Source organism: Drosophila busckii, unplaced genomic scaffold (assembly GCF_011750605.1).
Source record: "Drosophila busckii strain San Diego stock center, stock number 13000-0081.31 unplaced genomic scaffold, ASM1175060v1 chrUn_07, whole genome shotgun sequence".
In the NCBI taxonomy this organism is placed as follows: domain Eukaryota; kingdom Metazoa; phylum Arthropoda; class Insecta; order Diptera; family Drosophilidae; genus Drosophila; species Drosophila busckii.
The window spans coordinates 1,414,245-1,431,582 of NW_022872723.1; the positions used below are offsets into that span (position 1 = coordinate 1,414,245).

The 17,338-nt window shown below is 38.8% G+C and overlaps 1 protein-coding gene across 1 annotated transcript; it reads right to left on the reverse strand.

Moving 5' to 3' along the window:
* Positions 1–10,633: 10,633 nt before the first annotated feature.
* Positions 10,634–15,522, reverse strand: LOC108599257 (LIM homeobox transcription factor 1-beta). The gene is made up of 6 exons (XM_017986053.2): positions 15,486–15,522; positions 11,795–12,551; positions 11,523–11,737; positions 11,276–11,463; positions 10,905–11,181; positions 10,634–10,845 (listed from the first exon to the last, which is right to left on the reverse strand). Exons 1-6 carry the CDS (start codon positions 15,520–15,522, stop codon positions 10,634–10,636), a joined length of 1,686 nt encoding a protein of 561 aa, XP_017841542.2.
* Between the last annotated feature and the right edge of the window lie 1,816 nt (positions 15,523–17,338).

The window sequence follows — 17,338 nt, forward strand, 5'->3', positions numbered from 1 at the left end:
CTCCTGCACTTGTTATGCAGTATCTCGCTGCTCCACCCCTCACGTCGGTCCGCGCTTCTTCTGCAGTTACAGCAACACATTACTTTCTATTACGCGCATTCTTTTCCTTTGCGTTTTTTGTTTCTGCGTTTTCCCTGCCAATGGCGAAAAGAATGGCTGTGTGCTCGAAGCTCAGGCTAGGGCTGGAGCTATCCAGCTAGAGAGGAGGTCGGAATGGAAATGGGGACGTACGCATCTCTCTCGCGTTTGAAGTAGCTTTGGATTGTATAAAAGTAACCATAGCTACTATAATTTAATGAAAACATAATCTGCATGCAAAAAAATAAAAAAGAAGAGTGCACGAAGCCAACTCAAAGTCGCCAGCAAACGCCACGGGTATAGGGGTAGAGATATACGGACCGAGCGAAGGAAATTTTTATTAAATGTGAACAGATTTTTCGAGAGCTTTCTCGTTCCAAGTCTTTTGTAGTACGAACAATGACGTTTCTCTTCCGCTTGATTGCAATTTGAATCATATTAATCGAAAAGCAGCCGCTTAGGAAATACAATAGCAGTCGATGAGTGACATTAGCAAGATTGCAGAAATTGAGCTTTTGATTACCATAATGTAACAGTGCGTTTAATTATTTAGTTTTTGTTTTACAATATAACTTTTTAAAATATAGTTAGACAAACGTACAAGCTTAAAGCTTTTTCCTGACTAGCCAATTAAACAAGTGTTAAGTTTTTGGATTTAGAATTTATAAACGTTGGTTTATTTTCAAATGTCTATTTTGGCAAGCTGGGTCAGGTCTAAGGTTCGAAGGTTATCTGCGATGCGAGTCAACTGACTGATTGTCTATTTCTATGCCTTTCGGATGGCAAGGCAGCGATTACAGCGACAAATTGCATTTGTGAAATTATTTTTATTAATTAAATAATTAGTTAAATATAAATACAGAATATGCCTAGTATATGAACGCTCTCGATTAACATGCGAGTTGTAAATGTGCAACTGTTAGCCAAGTATGTTTAATTTTGCGCTGCCTTGTACGAGCGCATTCCTGAACTTACCCATACTTGAAGAAGGCGGCGAGAACACTAGCTATCGGCATCTTTGATGGGTGTATATTCTCCTACTTGATCAGCATGATGTCGTCAACACTGAATGCTGAATGATAAGTCCCCGACCTACGTATATCGTGGTTGTAATATGTATTCTTCTCGATATCGAGATCAACGAGAGTTTACAAGTTTAATACCCTGTGCAAGCGGTCGATACGATTGAAGTTCAGTCTAGACGCGTATAGCTCTGAGAATAAACTTTGTCTATTATTTCCCATCCCTGATAATTATATGTGTCATAGTAGATGTGCCAGAACGTTGTAAAGTACTTTGAGCGGTAGAACTGGTGCATTCCCGGCAAAGTAGGGAGAGAGTGGCGGTATAAAGCTCCAATCAATATGATCCACAATACAAAGTGGTTGTTAAATCATGCGATCATACAGCTAGACAGCTTGAAATCAATTGCGCCTGCGATTGGATAACATTTCTATAACAATATAAATAATTCAGCACGTGGACATAGTTAAAACTCGTTCTATTCCTTTTTCATTGAGCAGATACTCACACACATATTTTTCACAGCAAAATGAAAAATATTAGGTTATACATTTTTATAAGTAGTAGTTGCCGTTGCTTGTAGAAGCATCTTCAGGGTGAATGTTTTTCAATGTTTTTCATTTATTTTCTCCATTATGAATGACCGACCAATATTGAAGAAGCAGTGGAGAAACGGAAGAAAGAAAGCAGCAAAGAAACGACGCTGCTGATTGATAGAATAAATAATTATTCTAAGAACTTCAGATTTTTCAACTTTCTTTGTTGTTCTTTTTTGTTGTTTTTATAATCATCTTAAAAGCATAGAATAATAAGATGTTCTTTTAGAAACGAAACTGAGGTTTTAAGGATATTTGGTGCTTTATTTCCTTGGAAGTTCTGGTCATAACAAAAGTGTGAATACAAATCTGGTCTGGATTGGATCAATAACACTAAGAATGTTTTATTAGGTAGAATAGAGGGCTCCAACAGTTAGTTCTGATACTATAATAATAATAATTATAATATCTAATTTTAAATTTCCAAATTTCCAAATTAGTGACTTCGTTGTCACACATATTTTTTGTTGTGCGAATATGTATGTCCGATTTAATTGTGCCAAAAAGTCGTCAATTGCGGGAAGTGTTGATTTTCTTCCTTCCTCACGTTGCCAAACCCGTTAATCTCCACCTGTCAACGTTTATATAGGAAATCGTACCCTACCCGCAATATTCTTCAGATATTGGACCGACCGATTACTATTCCGTCCGTTCGATGGTATATGGTCTGGCTCAGAAGCATTTCCACTTACAAGACGACATCGAATAATGGCTTTATTCATGGATAGTATCAAAGGTGAGGTAAACATTTCCCTACAATACAATTAAATTTTCATTAAAAAACAGCGAGAACTGTGGGTAACCTGCTGCGCACTTAAGTGTAACAAAAATTTTTTAAATTTTGATATGCCAAAAGATCAAGAATTTATTTTAGAACTATGGCTTCTTGGTGAAAACACACAGAATGAGAGAACTAGATTATGACTTTGGAATACCATTTCTCACTTTTTTGAGGCCAAACAAATCGATGCTACCTTATGTATATATAGTATAGTATATTCTTGTGTATAGTGTCTCGTTAGCTTGGAGTACCCTATAGACCTGATATTTTAAGCGATGGACTGCAACTTATAACTTACTAGCTGGAAAAATAATTTACATTTAGGCAAAGACGAATTCAGCTATTTAAGCCATGAAGACAAGTGTCTGGTTTCGTTTTATTTTATTTTTTTTTAATTTGTATGTCGTATTTTAGAGGTATTTTCCTTTTTTCTCTAAAAAAAAACGCGACTTAAGTATCAGCGACTTGAGAAGCTAGAAGAAAAGTTTCCAAGACAACTCCTTTAGAGGGCCTCCTAGTGGCAGCGACGTTAAAAAATGATAAAAAAAAAATCGGCGATAAAAATTTGGACGTACTCAACTTTTTAATATACTTTGATAAGAAAACCGCGGAAATACACAGATACATTTATATACATACTTATATACATTACGACTCACGAAACTTCCGCTGATTGGCCACAGAGCTGTAACTCAAAGCAACATTGGTATGCCAGGATGGAAGATAGTCCGCTCCATTCTACGTACATAGAAAATTTAAACTTTAAATTTTCCAAAGTTATTCATCCGATGTTGTATTCAAATATTACCATGGATAGTAGTGCAATCCTATTCGTGTATAAATTAGTTGGAAAAAAATATTATTTAAGTTAAAAAAAAAAAAAACCTATTATTGTGATCAAATTATGGTTTGGTTTAGAATTATAATCAACAAATTACTACAGTTATTATTCAAATGACAGTTGGGAAGAATCGACACATATTCGTTTAAAAGATAGTCGGATATATAGAATAATTGTTCATTTGTATATTATTCTACCTGTTACATACATTTGGACATCTTTATCATACCTTTTTTTTATAAAAAAGTGAAAGTGTATAAAAATTGAGAAGTTGATGTAGAAGGACTACTTGCTAAATATCCTTTAGCTTATGCAAAATCAGTTGGGCGCAAAGTGCCACTTATGAATACGCTTTGATGCGCGCTGCTTTGTGTGTGTGAATGTGACTGCTGATTTGGGCAAGTCGCGCTGCTACGGAGGATTGGGCTTGGAGTTGGGACACTGCAGAGCGTATTTGTGGGGGTGGGTCGTGATTGCGACCGTTGCTGGGCTTACACCCCATCCTTGGATGGGGCTTGATATTTATCTGGCTTGCTTTTTCAACTTTTTAGTTGTTGCTGCTGTGGCATCAAGTATTTTGTGAGTAGCGAAAAAACGCGAGCGCGAAATGTAATAAAAACATTTTTTGCTGAGCAGCATCAGTAGCTTCCGTCGCTGCAGTTAGGCAGCCAACGTCTTATTCTTTTTTGGTTGTGTGGGGCAAGCCCGATTTCTATAGTACTGCTGGGCGCTGTGTCAAAGCCAGACGAGGGCAGTTTCGGCTGCTGTTGGTGGCTCAAAAGTATCTAAAAGATATTTTTAATACATCCACAAGATGTTGAATGCGCAGAAAGCGAACACACACACACACACCCACATGTACATATATACTTCTTACAAGTGCAGATGTTGATGATTACCATTTTTATTTATTTATTTTTGTGTTCTATTGCCAGCATAATGAAAAACATTCCACTAATGTGCAATGCAATGCATTTTATTCAAAGTTCGTATGAGCTTATTTACCCGCTAAATGTTTTAAATATTTTATATTTATTTACCGTTATATTTGGGCTCATTTAGAAATATACTATATACAAATATAGCTCAAACGTCAATCTTCACTGGCGAGAGATACTTCCAATGTCATAGACTGCACGCCCCTTTTATGTTAGTCGGGTTAGCTGGCTCTAATATGTCCGTGGGCCAAACTGAGGTGAAAGCGCAGAGAGTTTGAAGTACATACAGAAGTATGGGGAAGTACAGATTTGGTTGCAGCCGGTAGAGGTTTTTGCAATTCAAATTAGTTGCGGTAGGGCAAGTGTAACTGCTGTCGATTCTGTTGTGGCATATGGCATTGCTTTTCTCATTACGCTCTAATACTTTACAGAGTGCGTCCACTTGTTGACCACTCCTAGGCCTATTGGAAACTCATTAGATGACCGTTTAAGGAAAGTTTAAACTAATAATGTGGCCCAATTAAGGATTTTCAATTTATGCCAAAGTGTGCTATTAGTAGAGGCTTGCGGGCAATTACAATCCCAGTCAGACTGCCAGGAGCAGAGCCAATCTCAATCTCACGCATCGTGTAGACAAATATAGACTGCGCCATACGTATTGGCGACTGCATTCAGATGCGAATGTGTGTGTATGTGTGTTATAGTCTCTATTTGGTATTCAAAAACTGTGCGTCTGTGTGATTTCGACGCATATTTGCCAAGCCCACACATTGACTGAGTCGGCATATAGCTGCCACATACTCGTTTGTATTTAATGCTATGTCTATGTACATTTGAGACCCAGCCCTAACTAGATGATGCCAGCTGCAGCCTGTGCTCATAGCTGAAACGCACAATTGCTTCATTTCCAAAAGGCTTTTATTAAACCGGGACCGAGGCTGTAGCTACCAAACCTGAATCCATGACAAGCCTTAGGTCGATAAAGATAGCTTTTCCTTCCCGCCGTTCCTGCTTCATTGGATCCTTTCTGGAGCTACTCTTACTGTTACTGTTGCTGTGGCTATGGCTATGGATATGTATATGCGGCCATGTGCGTGCCTAGTTATGGTAAATATTCATATTTGTAACGTGTGCACAATGTGTTGAAATTAGCATTTATGAATTTTGTGCCAAATGTCGAACTCAAACAGAAGCAGAAGCAGACGTTGGTGACGACGCGTCGCTTACAACCAGCGAGCTCCCTGGGACTTCCGAAGAACCACAAATTCAAATGCGTATATGTATGTGTGTATGTCTTTGTATGTCTGTGTACATCAAATGTCTTTCGGCCCACTCATTTACCTCACCGTAGCATAGCTAGTACGGACTGCATAATGCGAGAGATTCCTGGTTATGGTTTTGTGGCTTTTTGGGCCAACGCTGGCCCATTCGGCGCCCATTTGCATTTAAATTGCCGCAGAGCACTAAGATGCCTGTATTGGTGATGGTGCTGTTGTCGACGCTCGTGTCCGGGCTCTGGACCTTTGAGTGACATCTGTGTCTTATGATTGTTGCCTGACAATTCAGAGGAGGCCTGCGGTGAGCTAACCCCGGACGTAGTTCATTTTATGGGCTTCGATTTACATAATTATGAGCAGCAAGCTGAACTTTTCCATTCAGCTGTCTTCCAGAAATCAAGAAAATGTCTGTTTCTTTCTTGTTTTACAAAATCTTCTTCTAAATACATACTCTGCTTTAGAATGAGACTCACTGATTAGTTGTCACCCTCAAAAGATGTAGTCTTAAAGAAAATAATTTAAAAAGGATTTTTTTGTTTAGTTTCTGCCGCAAGAATTTGTCTAGTTTCGGGATCGATTTTTAACCTGTTAAGACAAATTTGCAATATTTTAGGTTTGTCATCATAAAAGATTCTTTTATTCGATGTATTAACTATTAAACTTATATGCCCTTTCGAAAGGTATTTAAATGTTGTCATCATGTTTGCGTGCACTGCGGAGTGCATCAGATGCCGGCAGTTTAAAATGTAAATGTATCTAATATACAATTTATGTCTTTGAATACAGATAGAGATTATTTCTGTGCATTAGTATTAGTTAATTTAGTTGCTCCTACTAGCTTTCATAAGTTTGTAAAAAGCATACGTAAGCATCTTCACATAATCAAAAATTGCCTTCAAAGCTACATATGAAACTGCCGGCTCTTGAGCAAACCATAAAGAACGTATTTGTCTAAAATTATTAACGAGCTTATATTAGGGTTCATGTGTTCCCCAAAAGAAAATCGACGTAAATAATTTTTTTTGCTATTTCCAAGGAAGAGGAAGGTAATTTAAAATTATAAAATATATCGATCTGCTTTGTGAATTTTTGTACAAGCTTCATATCTTTCAGGGTAAATCGACCAGAATATTATTCTATTATTATACACTGCCTGACTTAATAGACTTCGCAATTACCAAAAAATACCTCGGAAATTTGGATCAGTGCCGAAAGTCTCTCAAATCTCTCATCTGACTTCTGTGAGTGCTCTATTTGATTTCGTGAAAAAATACCGGCACTATCGAGCAGGTTAATCCGCATAACTCTGAATAAGAAGCGCATTCGAAACCCGAGAATATTGCACTGCATATTTAGATGTATCCCAAGCATTCGATAAAGTCTGGCTAGAAGGCCTAACGCATAAAATCAGAGCAATCCTTCCTAATAATACACACAAATTATTAGAGTCGTATCTATATGACAGGAAATTTGCAGTGAGATGCAATTCTGCTATGTCTGACGACTATGTGATCAGAGCTGGAGTCCCACAAGGCAGCGTACTTGTACCAACACTATATTCCAACAAGTGGATGACTAACAACATCCACCTTTGCTGACGATACAGCTATTCTCAGCCGTTCGGTTTGCCCTACGCAAGCAACAGCGCAACTGGCTTTTCATATGGTCGAAGTGGAGAAATGGAGTAAACGAACAAAAAAGCAAACATGTTACGTTTACCCTAAACAGGCACACTAAACAATTCCGTACTCCCGCAAGCAAACGAAGTGACGTATCTTAGAGTACACCTCGACAGAAGACTCACATGGCGTAGGCACATCGAAGCCAAGAGAACGCAACTAAAACTAAAAGCCAATAGCCTCCACTGGCTTATCAACGATCGATCCTCTCTCAGCCTTGAATATAAGGTCCTGCTCTACTATTCCGTACTTAAGCCGATCTGGACCTATGGCTCCCAACTATGGGGGAACGCCAGCAAGTTAGCAATATTGATATTGTCCAGAAAGTTCCAGTCAACAAATCCTTAGAATCTATCACCGGGGCACCGTGGTACGTTCGAAACGAAAACATACAGAAAGACCTAAATATTCAACCAGTCAGAGATGTAATAGCTGAACACAAGGTAAAATATAACAGCAAGCTTTCTTCGCATCCTAATCCCCTCGCGCGAGGTCTAACAGGGCTGTGCAGCCGCTCCCGTCGGCGTCATAACGACCTATCAACCAGCGATAGAATCTAGGAATGTGCAATCCTAAAACAGTTTAAAGAAAACTTTAGATAATGTTTAGTTACCAGATTTATTACTTAATGTTAGTCTCAATTTAAGAGAAAATTCAATAAAAAACAGCAAGCTTTAAAAAAAAAATGTATTAATACACTTTGACATTTTTTGTAAAAAATGGAAAAAAGGTATTATGAAGTGCTCAAATGTATGTAACAGGGAGAAGGAGGCGTGGCAGACTTCTTGATCAGCACGACGAGCTGAGTCGATATAGCCATGTTCATCTGTCCGTCTGTATGAGTGCGTTTTCCTCAGCAACTATAAGAGCTAGATTAACCAAATTTGGTATGTAGGTGCTCCTATATCCAGAACACTACGCTTTTATTTATTTTTTTTTTTATTTCCTTCCCCCTCCCCCGCAAATCAAGTCATGTTTTCGACCGATTGTGAAAATTTAAAAACGATCGAGTAAATAACTTAGGAATTATTCACATTTAAATTTTCAATATAAGCAGCGGGGTGCACGTGCTGACCGCGCCATACAAACGTCGCTGCCGATGCAGCGGCGGCGTCGCTGCTGACGCTACAAGCGAAAACGAGCTGTGACGCCTTAGCTGTTAGGTGTTATGTGTTTGTGAGTGCATGCGGGTGTTTGTTGCGATACCCTAGCCAAAGTGTATTTAAATGTTGGTGGCGCCCAATTTTAACCTGTCCACCTTGTTTTTTTTTTTTTTTTGACTAAGTCCAACAATAATACAGGTGACGCATTAAAAAATATGTTTCAAAATATGGGGCATACTTAACCTTAATACATATACATCTAATGTGCTAAATTTTGAACTTCTCCGTTAAGTATTGTGGGGATAAATGTTTTGAGCGTTTTAGAATTAAATTTTCCAAAATGAAAGCTTACTGCTGTGGAAAGAGGAGTATCTATGTACGCTGTTTTTAGCTATTATAGACTCTGACTTCTGCATGATCATATTAGTAGGGCTCAATCTCAGTTTTACTTGCTGATGCCTGTGACATACATACCTTTACACAATTTGATTTGACCATTTTCCAGTTTTCTAAAAATACAGTTTATGGCTTGGTTTGTTCCTAATGCTAATAATAGGTCGCATTACCTATTACCACAATCTTACGTGCACATATAAAATTAAATTTATTGACACAAATCGATGGATTGGTATGGATGCCTTAATGGACTGTCGCAGGTTCAATGTATTCCCAAATAAAAAATGCCATTGACTCTGAGGATTGTAAACGATTCGCAGCTCTGACGAGACTTTGAAAGCCATTAAACGTTTAAGGTGGCAATAAAAATCAAAGGCCAATCTGCGTTACAATTCGAAGGTCGTTATGAATATCTAATTTGCATAATATTGAGTTACCCGTTTTGTAAGCCGTTTTCAAAGACGATAGAATATTTCTTTATATCTTTTTATAAGATGTTTATTGAATTACTTTGAATGTGAAATGTATGTATGCATTCGTAAGTCAAAAGGAATATTTCGTACGAATAATATAAATATTATTAATTTTAATTTAAATATTATTGCCGTATTATATTATTTATTTATTGTTGTAAAAAAAAAAGAAAATATGCGCATTAAGGTACTAAAGGAAGCATCTAAGGGAAGTCAATTGCACATAAGCCTTACATTGCAGCCTTAGATTGTGGCTGTTTTTGTCCATTCGCTGGACCTTGATTAATGATATAGAATAGAGGATGATTTTTTTATACAATATATTTGAATATTTACAACACTTGCAATAGAAATCAGTCACAAGGCCATGAGTATTCAACGGTGGTTAATAGTACGGCAATCGAATCAGTGGTGTAAGCAGTCTGTCCCTTTATTTAACAGCTTCTACTTTAGAAAGAAGTTCCTCCCCCATATAGTAAAATGACGATGTCGCGATTCGGGTATAATCTGCTTAGCGGCACTAATGACCACGAGAGGGCAGGGGTAACAACAACATCAGTTAAACACAATTGCTGTGGCTAATGTGACACATATTGTGACAAATTTCATGACGCTGAATGTACTAGGGAGAGGTAAGGATATACGATATGTGTAGCAAGTGATGCAGTGCGTCTTCATGCAATCCAAAACATTTTTCAATTCAATGACTTTGCTTTTTTGAACGGATATACAAATGGTATATGGACAATAATAATGGTATATATAAGGTTATAAAATAAAATAACATCCTCTTCATTAGAAGCTTTAATAAGGCAAATGACAAATATCTATGTTATGTAAGAGCGCCTATTTCTTGGAGACTATAAGCTTTCATCTATATTGTCAGCAACAATCGAATCCCACAATGTCATCGACCAAACCTTCTAAATGTTCATTTGACTGTTTTATTCAAGCTATAACTTTAACCAAATTTCTGTAAAAGTAAATATTCTATAGTATATAGTATGTTTGAGGAAAACGAATTCGGTATTACAGATACCCAATTGGTGTAGGCTGCAACAATGCGGCGTGGTTGACAGCTTGCTGCTGTCAACAGGGCTCAACGAACAATCCATAACGAATCGACATTTTACGCCCATTTTGAGAGTATGCCCGTACATGGGGTGGCTGGGACAAATGCTTTGTTCCTGTCAACTGAGCAGAACTAATTTGAAGGCTGCACCTGCAGAACATTCAAAAGTCTCGAAACTTTGCACAGGCTGGCCTCATTTCAGTTGTCGGGGGTGTGGCCATTAGTGGTGCACGTGTCCATCTCCCAAATCAATGGACTTTTATGTGAATTGTTGTCTTTAAGTGAATCGAAGTGAGTTGCACATTAACATATAAATTTTATTTTACAAGTACTAGTTTTGATTTAGGCTTAAAAATTTTTCTGATTGGGGGTATGACTAGTGTTCCATCGATTCTTTGGCACTGCCGCCACAATCGCTAAAGGCACTCGCATCCTCGGGCCGAAAGTATGAATTCTGCATGCTGTATAGCCGATCGATCGGATTTATCATAGGCGTCTGCGTAAAGGGGCCCATCAGCTGCTGAAAAGTGGCGTAACTCAGACCCAAAATTGTATTAAGGATAGGCTCACTGTTCTTGTTGCAGTTCTCTGTTATGAGTATAAAGAGAATTAGGGTTTGATATTCCCTAGGTCCTGAGACAACTTACCCTTGTTGGTTTCCATGCAGTTTAAGGAGCCCTGGTCTTGTTCATCCTTTATGCTACACCGAAGCCGTGTAGCGCCTTCAGAGGTTACAGAATAGGGTGACTCCAATTGTGAGTCACAGTCACTGTGCGCTTCGTCCTTGATTTTAGTTGTTAGACTGCTGTCCAGCGATTCTTGTGAGTCTTGCGAGTGCAAGTCACTCACTCCCTTCGAAGGCGCATCCTGTTTCACCTTCTTCTGTATTTTCTTCACCTTTGCACGCTGGTTTTGAAACCAAACCTAAAATTGACATTTGATTATTGTACTGTAGTTCGTTAGTTACAATATTGACTTATAAATTAAAAAGAGTCGCGAAGCTCGCGCTAAGAGCTACCTGAACTATCCGAAGACTTAACCCTGTGTCTTTTGCTAAATTCTCCCGCACTTTGCGACACGGCTTGGGTGACACTTCAAAAGATGCCTTGAAGGCGCGTCTTTGTTGAGTGTTTAGTATAGTACGTGGCCGCTTGGGTCCACGACGTCCATCCAGCTTTGGTGGGAATAGTTCGTCGCTATAGAAGTCTGTGAATATTTTCAAATAAGGTTAGATGAACATAAATTTTTCTGACCTATTGAATTACCATAGCCCTGTAACATTTCTACCTCCTTCTCGTAATCAAAGCGACAGAAGAGTTGTCCCTGTTTCACTATGTATTGCTCGCCTTTCTTCAAAAGAGCGCCGCAGACAACGCAGGCAAAGCACTTGAGATGAAAGATACTCTCTTGGGACCGCATCACTAGCTCGTCGGCGGCAATTTGGTGGCCGCAGCAGAGACAGCGATTGCGTATGTATAGTCTGAAGGAATAGAAAGTCGTGATGAACATGTATATGAGCTGAAACGCCATTACCAACCTTTCATAGTCGATGCGGCAGTAGAGCTTGCCGTCCCGAGCATAACATGAGCGCACTAAGATGATGTTGCAGATGTAACACTTGAGGCAGCCCTCGTGAAACGAGTTGTCCACCACTCGCATGATGTACCGATCACAAATTGGCTGGCAGCAGTAGGTGCAGTCGTTGAAACCCATTCCCATGCGAACCCCCATTTCCAAAGACTTGCACATTATACCCATTCCTGCTTGAGGTGTATGTGGCGCAGATGATGATAGCGGCGGTAGGGAGGACGAGAAATCATCCATTTCGTTGAGGTTGCACTCGCCCAATGCGACGCGGCTCAACTGCCCTGTTTGATTATGCATTGGTTGAACTGGGTCTGGACCCTGCCTTGTCATTGTCAGCGTCATTGGCATCGGATGCTCATGTTGTTGCTGTTGCTGCTGCTGTGCTTTGGCTTTGTTGCTGTTACAACTTCCGTTTACATTTCGGATGCCTGACGCCATTTTGCTGTCGTTGGAGCTGGTTGGCTTGTTGCTGGTGGCTGGTGCTGCTGCTTGTTCTGTTGCTGCTACTGTTGATGCTGGTGTTGGGGCTGTTGTTAGTGTTGTTAACATGCGCTCGTTTCCCTTCAGCAGCAGTTGATTGTGACTCATTGTATTGGTTGCTGTGAGTGTTCGGTGCGGATGTTCTGCGCCTCTTACAGCCCCAGCTACCGATGCCCCATACCGTATCGGTTGATGTTGCTGCTGTTGACATTTGATGTCCATTGGAACTATTTTGGTTTTGCGGTTATGTTGCCGTTTGCCCCGTCCACATGCAAATGAGAAACATTTCAGTTATTTTTATTTTCACTCTGGCATGCAAATTGCGGCAGTAGCGAGTAGTACTCAAATTTACAACAGCGACTGTGGCAAAAACTATGAGTGTGTGCACGTATTTAGATACAGATACAAATACAGTTGCAGTTACACAAATAGAAGTGTGCGAACATGATTTGCATTTGTGGTTCAGGCTATCTGCGCTTTTTTCCACCAGCGTGACCATAACTGAGATCGTTACTGTTACTGCGACTGTAACTGCGAATGCCAGTGGGAGTGAGACTGTGGCTTTGACTGCGACCCTTTCGCAGCCATTTCGAGTTGTAGTACATTTGTGGTTTTGCAATTATTGAAATGACTTTCACAACGAAATATATGAGGTCGTGTCCCTGTCCCTACACTACCCTGCGTCTGCCTGACCGTACTTGAAATACCACGCACTTGCTATTGTGTGCCAACATTGCGTATACGTATTGTTATTGCATCGCATCGGGTTTGGGCGAGTGTGCGTGTGCGTTTGTGAGCATGAAGCTTTGTGCGTACCGCTATTTTCCGAGCTGGTGGCAAAAAATTACTGTATATTTGCGGTATTTGCTGCTGTTGCTGTCTGTTTCGCTTTTTGTTGCTTGTTGTCTCAATTTATGGCAAATTGTTGGAATTATACGGCAATTTGTTGTTACCAGCATGCTAGCCACTGCACCACCAATCTGCCTGTGTCACGTTTGTATAATATTCTGTATAATACGCTTTCATACACATACATACTATTGTTTTTTCAGCCATATCACCTTTCCCTCACTTTGGCGAGTATACGGTACACACATACATAAGTATATTTTGATATATGCATATAGTACTGCAGGCTACAATTAATATTCAGTTTTAGGTTCAGTTACAAGGCTATGGTTAGGGGTTTCAATCATCATTATAGAAAGAATACTCCTCCAGCGTTTTCGTTGTAAAAAACATCGTATATTTATTTTCAGGACTTGCAATCAGCATTTGTCATTTGTAGTGCTTAAACGATTTTACGTGTGCATTTCATTTAAATTTTCATACATTTCAGCGGCGAGCCAAAAGTATGTCGAGAGTATTTTCAAGCACTTCGGTTTATCAATTTGTGTTGCGGTCTCTCTTTAGAATTCAAATTTGTTATGTAGCTAGGAAATTGTCTTTACAGCTAGTATCTAGTATTTAATTAATGTAAGAAGAACTTAAACTACTCGTCAATGCGTATTAGTATTGAAGTTAAGAATGTCTTGTTCTAGAAAAAGGCAAATAAAATCCAGAAATAGTTGGGACTGAATATTTCCACAGCTCTACGCAAGAATCTACTTAATTTATCAAATTAATGCTGTTACTTAAATTTATTAAGCTCACTATCAACAGCAAGACCGCAAAGTTATTGGAATTAATATTTACATGCAAATTTTGTATGATGGTTATTATAAAGGGGATATGCAAACTTTTTAAGGCTTTAAGGTTTAATTGTGTGAATAAACCAATTCTTTTGTTACCAAATCGCACTACTGTTTTAGCTATTGAATCCAGGTCAATTGGATTGTAGGTTTATTTAACTTTCGCGCCTCTTACAATGTATAGTCGCTTGGACAGCAGGAGAATTGAACAGCTCAGCTGGCGCACCTGTTACACTTTTTGTTTATGTGATGTCCTTTGGGGTTGGCATGGCAACATGCTGGCTGGACATGCCAGTGCCTAGCATCTGCGGATTTGTGACGGGAATGCGACAAGTGCAAATCCGACATTGATAGCTATGCTGCTACGCTTCTGCTCTCTAATAAGATTCCAATATGCAGTTGAAATGAGCAGGGCGGCGACCCTTCTCGCAAATACTTGGAAGACTAGAGGCAGACGCAAAGGGAGGGGAGATTATAGCCAAGCGAGGTTTGCTTATGACTGAATAAAATACAAATTGCGAGGGGTGTGTTTGCATTAACGGGGTCGTTTAAATGAATCAACAAAGGCAACGAGTTCAACCCCTGCCTATCTTCTCCACACTACCCCCTCCTCATCAACAAACCTCGAACGAGCGCTCTAGCTGAAAATATTCGTTCACTTAATGTGGCGAGGTGTGCCATGCAAAAGGCAACTTACTATTTTGGGTGCGATTGCCGCTGGCGGCATATGTTGGCAGTCTCAAACAGCATGAAGCGAGCAAAAACACAGCGAAAGCCCTTGCCAGGATGCTGTGTGCAGCCGCTGCCACTGCCGCTGCCAGCGAGTGTCGACGTTTAATTTAATCGGATTTGGGCTGACAAAGAAATTATGGCGCCGCTTTGTTGTGCCAGATAAAATGCATAATGCTTTGTTTTGGACAAATTCTTGACAGAAGTCACCATTTATCCGCGTGCTTCACAATATGCCCAGATTTATTCATATATGCCACAGTCTAAGGAAATGAGCAGTTTGTGATCAAAGTTAAACCTATAATAGTTATTTTTAAATGCTTCACAATGAAAATTACAACAGTTTGTATTCTAATCGAAGTCCAAATCTGTGTGGATTACAAATATAGATTAACCAATTATAAATTAAGAGTAATATGGTTCATTACGGAGTAATTCATTTGTAACAATGTTATTATTTTGAACTCTCATTTTGATTTATATGACAATCATAGATATATGGATATTCAGATTGGAGTACACTCTCTAATTGTTTATCTGTAAGAATCTTAGCAAGCCATAAATTTTATTGCACTGTTTTAGTTTTAGATGAGTAATATTATCATTACAATCTGCAAATGTTATTTGTAACATGCCGTCGGTAAACCATATTCCTATCAGATATTTTGAGCAATACCGTCGGATTTTGTGGCTCATCCGAAAAATTGTGTTGGTGATGAGTAATCATGGGTGAATACTTACACATGCCAATATGCATTGGGTGATGTTCGTCAATCATTTTTGGAGGAGGTCTGTGTATCCGAATTTTAATTGATTAAAAAGTTGACTCGCAATAATCAATGTGAAGCTTTTCAAATGTACTTATGTGCACATTATTTATTTTGTTTTCGGCACTTTTCACGCACTCCCATTAAAATAAATGCGAGTCGCGTAACTGTCTGGATACTCAAAATAGGATAGACAGTCGCTTTTGTGGAGTGCCAGTGAACAGCTTGAAAAGCATTGAAAGCCTTCGAAACTAGGCAAGTTACGAAACGCGATGCTTGAATGATTACGGACCTCTGATGTTAATGAAATTTGTTAAAAATCATTTGCTCAGCTTGGCCAAAGCTCAATGGCAACTGCTGCTCAGCTAGGAAATTTTCTCAAAATGGAGGAGAAATCCGAATAAATTCATTTCAATGTGTATGTGTGTGAGTGAGAGTGTGGGTGGGCGGTTGTGTGTGTTTGATTGTACATGCTCCCTCAGAGCAGGGCAACGCCATTTTATCCGGCTATTGCAACTGTGTGCTCTGCGTGTTGGCACCCAGCCACCCTTCATTGGTTCAAGAGAGAGCGTGCCAAGATTCCCCTCTTTGTGAGATTCGCCATTAGAACGCATGCGCCGATCTTTGAGCTCGTACTCGCTTGGATGATTTTTTGGAGTTGGCCGTATAGTTAGCTTGCATTTTTGGGGTCGTTTCATGAACTTTGCTTTTGCTTTTGTTTTTGAATTTGCACTTTTGACTTTTGTCTTTGTTACCAGTTTGTTTTGTTGCTTTGCCGTGCTTTTATTTGTATTGTTGCTGTCCGTATTTTGTATTGACAAAGGATGTTTGGCTCAGCGATTTGCGCTTGCTGCGACTCAACAACAATAAAAGCAGAGACAACAACAGCCATAGCAACTACAACAACAACCACAATACCAAGAACATCAGCACGACTAGCACCCCTGAAGAGATTTTCTCTTGGCATCGCCCCCATCATGCCGGACCACGTTTTTTTTTTCTATTTTCATGCATATATCGTGAAACATTTTTAACTTATTGATTTTGATCTAAGTAATCAAAGTTAAAGTTTCGCTCTCGCTTTAATTGTCCGACATTCGTCTATTTGCTCGTTGACTCGAGTAGTTGGTCGTAATAATGACTGATAAATTTCGGTGGCTGCCGCCAACACTTTCAACTTTTTGGTCCTTTAAACGAACACCCTGGCCCAATTTGAAATACTGTTCTGTTTCGGCTTGACTATGCCACACTGTTTAAAATCACGAGGGGAAAAAGTAAATTTTCAAGGATGTTTTCGAACTTGAATTGGTTACTGATAATTTGTGCAGATAGATCAAAACTTAGTACCATGTTCTGTGCCCTTGCTATATTATATATATATATAATATATAATATATATATATATATAATGGAGAGCTGCAGATAATTACACCACCTTATCTACACTTTTAGCAGCTTAACTATTTACTGAATAATGAATTTAATAGTAAGGAAATGAACGAAAATACTAAGAAAAACGCACTGAGAAGAACAATTTGCATAATTTGTTTTATTCCTTTTTCTTTTGAATTTTTTATATTCGTAAATAAGTTTAATTTGTGTTCTGTTTTAGCTCTAATTTTTTTTATTATTGTTTTCTTATTGCAAATTGAAAAAGCATTGGGAGTTATTTATTTATGTAACCATCAAACATTATTTAAACTTAGTTAAATCAAATATTTAAAACCATAACTTTCTTTTAAAGCGGAAAAAATAAATAAATAGATTAAAAAAAACACTTAAAGCGAAATTATATTTGGCTTTGTAGTAAGCTAAAATACACCTGTA

Bases quoted from the DNA above. Each gene is read 5' to 3' on its own strand.
- LOC108599257 (XM_017986053.2), bottom strand. From the start codon at position 15,522: ATGATTGACGAACATCACCCAATGCATATTGGCATGT. The intron at 12,552-15,485 runs GTAAGTATTCAC...AAACCAAAATAG, and splicing joins CCCAATGCATATTGGCATGT to TTCCAATGGACATCAAATGT. The intron at 11,738-11,794 runs GTTGGTAATGGC...CTATTCCTTCAG, and splicing joins TGCCGCATCGACTATGAAAG to ACTATACATACGCAATCGCT.